The sequence below is a fragment of the Coffea eugenioides genome, chromosome 2, assembly GCF_003713205.1.
Source record: "Coffea eugenioides isolate CCC68of chromosome 2, Ceug_1.0, whole genome shotgun sequence".
Lineage (NCBI taxonomy): Eukaryota > Viridiplantae > Streptophyta > Magnoliopsida > Gentianales > Rubiaceae > Coffea > Coffea eugenioides.
In genome coordinates, this window is record NC_040036.1 from 54,098,346 (window position 1) to 54,106,943 (window position 8,598).

The 8,598-nt window shown below is 36.6% G+C and overlaps 1 protein-coding gene across 1 annotated transcript; it reads right to left on the reverse strand.

The window, feature by feature from the left end:
- Window positions 1-891: 891 nt before the first annotated feature.
- LOC113759895 lies at window positions 892-2,289 on the reverse strand. Its single transcript, XM_027302473.1, has one exon. It carries the CDS (start codon window positions 2,287-2,289, stop codon window positions 892-894), a length of 1,398 nt encoding a protein of 465 aa, XP_027158274.1.
- Between the last annotated feature and the right edge of the window lie 6,309 nt (window positions 2,290-8,598).

Genomic DNA, 8,598 nt, shown 5'->3' on the forward strand with positions numbered 1-8,598 from the left:
GTTAATGCATTCTTCTGCCAAGTACCCTTGAGCAATCGAACCTTCAGGCCTACTTTTATTTCGAACATAAGATTTTAATGTTCCTAAGTACCTAAAGTATCATCATTCCAACCTCTCTAATTAGTTCCACAAATCAAAGAAAGCAAAAAAGGAATAAACATTTAAGGCATAATGAGAATTACAAGCAGTACCTCTCTATAGGATACATCCAACGATAATACACCGGGCCACCTAATTTCACTTCAGTTGCCAAATGAACAACTAAATGCACCATGACATCGAAGAAGGTTGGTGGGAAGCATTTCTCAAGATCGCAGAGTATGACGGCAATTTCACTTTCCAAACGAACCACATCTTGAGGACAAATAACTTTAGAACAAAGCTGCCTGAAATATCTACTCAATCGAATCAAAGGATAGCGCACTGATTTTGGCAAAGTCTTTCTCAAAGCTATAGGCATCAATTGCTGCATTAGGATATGATTATCATGACTTTTAAGCCCTGAAATTCTTGGTGGTTTTACTCGAACGCATCTTGAGACATTAGCTGCATAACCATCTGGAACTTTCACTTTTTTTAGCACATTGCAAAACATAGTTTTCTGTTTTTTATCCATTGCAAAGGAAGATGGAGGTAAGTACACCTTTCCAGGTTCTGTCTCAATGGGATGCAGCTCTTTTCTTATTCCCATTTCTCTCAAATCACGGCGGGAATTATAATGGTCCTTTGCTTTATCCTCAATATCCAGCAATATCCCCCAAATATTTTCACAAACATTCTTCTCAATGTGCATGAAGTCAAGATTGTGTCTTAAGACATTATCTTTCCAATATGGCAATTCAAAGAAAATACTCCTCTTTTTCCAATTGAAAGGCAGCTTCGGATTACCTTTCACAAGTTTTCCAAATTAATTTGCAAGTCTCCCAATTCACTCACAATCATATCCCCGGTTTGCAAAGGTGGTCGCTTTCCATGTTCTTCGGTGCCATCAAAGAATTGGGCTTGCTTTCTAAATTTATGCTTACTATCTAAGAATCTCCGATGACCCATATAGCAATATTTGAAACTATGAGTCAACCGTCGTGCATGAGTGAACTTGTGACAAACAGGACAAGCATATTCACCTTTAGTGCTCCAGCCAGATAACATTGCATATCCAGGGAAATCACTAATGGTCCACAACAGAGCTACATGCAATTGAAAATTTTCTTTTTGGGATGCATCATAAGTTTGAATGCCAAAATCCCACAATTCGGTCAATTCTTTAACTAGAGGCTGTAGATAAACATCAATATTATTCCCAGGAGAGAATGGTCCGGGTATTAACAAGGACAACATGAAGTACGGTTGCTTCATACACATCCACGGAGGTAAGTTATATGGTATTAAAACTACAAGCCAAGTACTGTGTGTAGAACTCATGTTGTTGAATGGATTAAACCCGTCAGATGCCAACCCCAATCTAACATTTCGACAATCCTTAGCAAATTCTGGATGTAGATGGTCAAAAGTTTGCCAAGCTGGAGAATCAGCTGGATGTCTCATACAACCATCTTTTGTACGTTTTTCCTCATGCCATCTCATTTGAGATGCAATTTTAGAAGACATAAATAGTCTTTGTAATCTAGGTTTTAAGGGAAAATGCCACAACACTTTTTGAGGAATTTTCCTTTTTTCCCCAGTTGGATCATTTTCTGAAGCAACCCACCTAAGCTCGTTACATGTTTCGCATGAAGTCCTTTTCTCAGCACTACCCCAATAAAGAGAACAATCATTAGGACATGCATCGATCTTTTCATAACCCAACCCCAATGTATTCATCAATTTCTCAGCCTCATAGTAAGAAGACGGCAAATTAGTCATGGCCTCTGGAAATGCTTCTCTCAACAGCTCAACAAGCATATTAAAAATCTTGTTACTCATCTTACCCAGGCATTTTAGGTGAAGCAAACGAATAATGAAAGACAATTTCGAGAAATTTTTGCAACCCCTGTACAAATCCTGTTGAGAATCATCAATCAATTTGTAAAATTTTTCAGCCTCTGAAACAGGAATGTCCCCTTCTCTATTCAATTCATTTGTTCCATGTGGTATCCCAAATACATCATGGACCAAGTCTTGCATGTCATTAGTCCCATTTGAAACCCCAGTTGATGTATTTTCAGAATTAGATGTGGCTTCATTGTAGTTTGAAAGTTCTCCATGTGCTATCCAATTATTATAACCCTTGATAAATCCTACCACTTTCAAATGATCATATGCTTCCATTTTTGTCACACAAACACCCATGCCGCAATCTTTGCAAGGACACAAAATCTTTCCGTCACAACTTGATCTAGAAAATGCAAAGTTTAGAAACATTTGAAGTCCTGTCTCGTACTTTTCACTTGTTCTTGGAAAATCCATCCATCTTTTATCCATACTTTGAATATAAATAAATGTCCTCCAACAAGCTTCCAAGAGCATGCAAACAACAACTACACATTAGTACTTAGAAAACTAGACAAATCCCATAAAATCATTGAGAATAACAAGCGCCCTGATTTTTTAAACTCAGGCCATGGCTTACAAGTCCCTAATTTCAAGTTCAAGAATTTACAGTCTACTAAATAAAGCAGCCCAGCAAATAAAGGAAATCAACAAAATGCAAAATTTCTCAACAATCTGTAAAAACAGAATTTGCAAGCAAGCGGATAGAAATTTTATTTACCTAATACCAGAACAAAGCCCTTCGTACCAACTCCTGCACTCGCGTCTTCGCAAAACTCCTAACTTCAATCTGAAATGTCAAAGGTTAAACAAACACATGAGCATGAAGACTAAAGGTGAAATTCAAGAATCTTACTAAATTTCCATCAAAGTATAGATACATCTCTGGTGTGTAGTGAAATGTGAAAGAAAGAAGAGAATCTATCTAGCTTTTTATTTTATACTCATAATCTTTTTTTGGTCCCAGGAGTACAATTTCATGCACATAATCATAAAAATCAAGTCAACTGTGGGAGCAGAAAAGGAAATTAAACATTCTCCTCATTGTTGATTCATTCCCTGATCAGCTGACTACATACAAGAAATAGAAGTCATGAAAACTTTGCCCAGCTCTTCCTCTTGATTATTGAGTGGAGTGCAAAAGTTTTAGGACTTCTGGATTGAGGACTTTCCCGTATCAAAATTTGAAATTATCCTTCAGGTAACATCAATGAACATTACTGGAGGTAAAGAGAGAAGCAGGAAGAAACAGAGCTATGCCATTACTGGAATGCAGAAGCTCAAGCTATTTGTAGCAAAATGGAGCTATCGATTTCTATATGCAATGCACATTGGCTGCTAAGAGAAACCGTTAATGCACTTTGAACACCACAGAAAAGAAAATCATTTGGATGATAGGAAGAAAGAAACTTACAATTAAACATAAGAGAATGCATGCAGCAGCCCCAGGGAACAAAGCGTACCAAAAGTTGAGGCGATGCAGTTTAGGAGCATCAATGAACAACAGAGGTAAGCCGGCAGCTGCCATTAGTACATATGATGTCCCATTTTAGTACAAGAACAAGATTTGGCAGGCAAAGGCTACTGAGATTCATGAGTGTTTAGTTAGATACCAGGTGGATGTACTGCACGAGTGCAGATCATGAATGCTATGTCATCCTGAACTGGGAGGGGTGGAAGTTCAACAAGAAAATGGATAGGGGAAGAAAAAAAAGAAAAAAGACTAAAAAATACAATACAGTTTTACAACTATGTTTCATATATTAACATTAAAAGAGATTCACAGAAAAAAATGAAAAACAGGGGGGAATTGACATTTTATCGAACAGGTTATGGGCAACAGCTTCATTGTGTTTACCACTTCAATTTTGGAACAAGATATGCGCGCCTGAAGTATCTTCCCGCTTTCCCAATGTAGAGCTCCGTTCTTCAGCTTTTACTTCCTGCCTGCCCTTCCAGATGTCTTAGCCGAGGGATTTAAAGTTGAGGTTAGAAAAGATGAAGATGGTTGTTTGCGGAGATAGCTTCGATTGCTACCAACATTCTGGACTGGCCGAGAATGCTTGTATGCTGAGAGGTGAGAGAGATGAGAAGAAGAAAATTTTCACCAAGTCCTTTTGCCGGCAAAATGAAACTTCACAGTACTTCAGCAAGTGTTTTGGAGCCAAAATAAAACGATGTCGTTTTCTGTGTTTTTTCGTTTTTTTTTTTTTGGTTCATCTCACACTTTCCAGAGTGTCATCATAGGTAGCCTAAAGGCACATTATTATTTGTATATCATGATAAAATAAAAAAATTATAGTACATATTATTGAATTTATTAATAAGTGTCATGATATGTTTACTATAATGGCAGAAACCAGCAAATGTCCTTATAGACATGTCAGGAAAGGTCATTTTTGTTGTAGTGGTAGTAATACAAAATTTGAAATCCAATATGTCTATGGTAATTAATGCATTAAAGAGTACCACCTTTAATACTGTCTGATTGCTCCAACTTCATGAACAAGAACGACCTTTTAAGCTGAAGAGCTTTTTAGAATATGGGAGATGAGCCAGGATATGAAGTAGAGTTTTCAAAAACTCCAACCATGACTTTGCTGAGACAGGTATATCGAAGCTTAGATCTTTGTAGACATTGCCTTTAGTTTCTAAAAATCTGATTGTTTTCTGTCAGTCTTGTACTTTAGCTACTCTTCTTTGCTCTTCACTCAAAATTTGACAAAAAATAAAAATTTAAAAGAGAGTTACAGTATGAAATCTGCCTTTTTTTCTGCATAATAGAGAGGTTTCTCAAGGTTAGCCTTTGTTCTTTCTCCCTGGATTAGTGAGACCCACCAATATCTTATTCCTTTACTAGGCTTCCCACTTTCTGGCTGTGATCTGACAAACTGGGGTGCAATATTCCTAAAGTATTGCTAAAGGTGTAAAATGGCAGATGAGATTATTGAGATCCTACAAAATTTACTCTTTCAAGCAAGAAAATTGGTGGAGAGGAATTCGATTTAGGAGATGTAGGATCCAATATCAAGGAGTGCCAAACGAGCCTTTTTTTTGTCGCAACGATAACAGTTGTATAACCTACTCTAACCTATTCTAAGGGGAAGGGGGGTCGACGGGAAATCCCGTCGAAGGAAGCCACCCGAAGGTGACAGCCACAATTAAGTGGCAATTTTTGGTGGGAAACAAGGGTTGGACCCTTGACCTCCTACCAACCCGACCAACAGACCAAGAGGCTGTTGGCGCCAAACGAGTTTGGTGGGGAGGATAATGTTGTGTTTGTGGGCCAGCCCATTTATTGGGCCAAACCACAAAACAAATCCTAGTAGGTTGACTAATGCTTTCTCTCTTGGAAACAAACTAGGAGGCAGGGAAAAAGTGATGGAGATGCCCAGTTTAGTAAAATGATTTCTACTTAATCCAAAATGGATCCATTCATGGAATTTGTTTGTTTTTGATGGAATTTAGTTACAGATAAACCAAAAAAAATTTTTTGAACCAAAATTAGAGCAAACTTTAATATAACAAGAGCACCCCTAAACCAGTGGAGGTTGATCTTTACTATTGAGGATGGTTGCATCCTTGATCAATAAAAGTCAAATCCTCTTGAGTATGTAATCATGTAAAAATTAGCAAGTGTTATTCTCAACAAAAAACCAGAATATTAGAGAATTTTGTCCAAATTGTCATTTACGTTTGCTATCTCAAGGCTAGGTTGCACTATGGTTTAGTTACAAGATCCGTCAACTAATGATGCAGCTACTTAAACTTAAAAACATTATTAGAAGTTAGATTTTGCTATCTTTTCATGCTCTCAAAATAGTCAAAACATTTATATTAATATAATTTTTGGACTTTTAGTGCAGAAAGTAGACCATATCCCAAATCTTCCTGATTCATATGAGAACTCAAATCTACCGAAAGCAGGAAACTCACGAAGGGACGGATACAAATTTCAGCTAACAATATAAATATCAGTAATCACCAAGTGGTGGTGCACTTTCTTAGTTTACATAATTTGACTAAAGATAAAACACCAGGAGTAAAATTTTCTATGCCTTTCCTCTTAAAGATAATAACAGCAAAAGAAGTTCTAAAATGGGAGAATAAATCAACGAGTCCTTGTTTCATGGAGTCTTCTACATTGTGTACTCAGGAACTTCCTATGAACACAGAATGCGCAAATAGCGATCAGCTTTGGAATGAGTACCAATTTGTCAACTATTTACACACAAGGAGTATGTTCTCACATCTTCCAGAATCACAAAGGAAAAGTGCCATTGGTATAGATACAAGGCAAAAAATGGAATTACAATATATAATAGCATGACACATCCAATAACGGATTCTGCAGGGGCTAGCTACTATCTTTATGATCATTTGCGAAGGAATGAGGTAGGGCAAACCTCTTCACCATCAATGCCATATACTTTCCCAGGTGTTCCACCAGTGCGAGCTTTGTTTCACTGGGTTCCCTTGTGTGGTCTCCTAAGAAAACTCTTGCTCCATAAGGGGAACCTCCTCTCAGGGCGTCTATCTTAAAACATTCCTGCTCCAAATGTGTATCCTATTGGAACGTAGATCATACCATGGTGGACTCACTGGATAATTGCTGTCCACCTGTAAAATAGAAAGTAGTAAATAACCAGCATTTATTGTAAAATACAACACTGGATTCATTCACTAAGGACAGCAAGAATATGCCCACCCTTTTCTCTCAGGGGTTAAGCAAGTAGAGAGGTAGAATAAACAACCTGGAATTAAAGAGAGACATAAGCAAGAGTATATAGCTAGTCAACAGGTAGAAGTTTGTCATTTTAAAAAAAAAACTTATTTAGCCTTTTCGCGCCACTTTTCTGGTTCCTAACCTAGAGGGGCGCAACATCATTACAATAACTTCTCCTGCGATTACATTTAACTCAGAACGTCCCCTTCTTTAGAAAATGATTACCCATCCTATCCTTGGAAACTGGGATCAGTAGAGAAAAGGCATATGTAGCAGGTTGTCTAAAACTATAAAGACTGAACTGGAGGATTGGTCAAGATCAGGGGAATTCAAGTTTAATAGTTTAACCATAGCTGCTCTTCAACCATAACAAGCGGATTGAGAGCTGCTATGCCATGGATGCCCTTTAGTCTTTGGCTGGAAGGCATTCTTTGCCTTCCACAAGATGTATCAGTAGTTCATGACTTGTAAATAGTTAATAAATGTGTCACATAAATTCAAAAGTTAATGGACCTAATACAAAACTGATGTTATTTTGGACCTTAATTGTGCTCGTCTCTTGCAAACTTTAGGCACCAAAATAAACCAAAAATCACTTTGTAACCTTTAAAATTTACAGAATGCAATTTCCGATTAGCACAGGAGGTAAAAACTTTTGGGTGCCAATGCTAATTACACTTTCTTTGATCTTTGATCCATAAATTTAGGGACTTGTGAGCTAATTTCGTGTTTAAGGGGAGGACAGGGATGTATATGGGAAGAATTAGGGAAGAATTAGAATACGCACTCAAACAAAGAAGACTAAAAAAAATGGCACTCAAGTTTACTTGGAGAAAGTGAATTCCACAGTACAATGACTTTCATCCACAAGCCCTGTTTTCATTTTTTTCACTTAATTTGAGTATTTTACAAAGAAAACTGTATATTACTGGTAGAAACAAGATACTTAATCTCGTCTAACCTAAAACAATGGTATAAAAACAATATAATCAAGGTTTCAATTCATATCAGCCAAGGTAAAAAGGTAAAGAAAAATCTAAAAAATAAGAAAAGAGGGTTCATATTAGATTTAAACAACCCAATGAACAGCGAAAATGAAACATGGCCATTTCCAAAGCAATTGATAATGGTAGCAAAGTAACCTTTAACTTTGATTGCATATATCAATGCAAAACATAGTTTGAAAATAAAATTTAAATAGGGAAAAGGAAAAGCAGTTGAGATATAAATACTAAGAACAAAAGCATAAAAAAACACTAGACATAGAAGGCCTATTAACTTGTAAAGTTAAAAAAAAAATAATAAAGTCCAATGACCTATGATTAAAAGAAAGATGATCTTCATATAAAGAAAGCCAACATAAATGGATCAATTTCCCAAGCATAGTGTTTTGTGAAAAGCAATTGCAGTTATCACAAAACCATAGGGAAGAAATTCACCAACCTCATATAGCAATGGCAAAATCCAACAAGTTTGTTCTCATGAAACCTACTCCCAAGTCTGAACCCCAGCAAACCAAAAGCCCAAACAGTAATATTCAAAAAATCATCCAAATAGACTTCACATAGACTTGTGCTTAAACCTTAAAATTGAGCTGGGCATTTTAAGAATTCATGGGATATACCTCAGATCTATAATTTGCATCTTGTTGTAATTATTCCAGTAGGACAATGTTAGAGCAGCATCCCTTATAGCTTCTCTCATCTGAATATATGGAAAGGGAAAATACATCAATTATATATTTTTTTTATAATTAACGGACGACTTCCAACTGAGGATAAAGTGGCACATTAGCCAGATGGATAGTTTAAAATTAGCGAACGAATATAAGACATGCAGGCAAAAAAACCAGTCAAGAATATATGGAGCAAGTACTCTTTTTT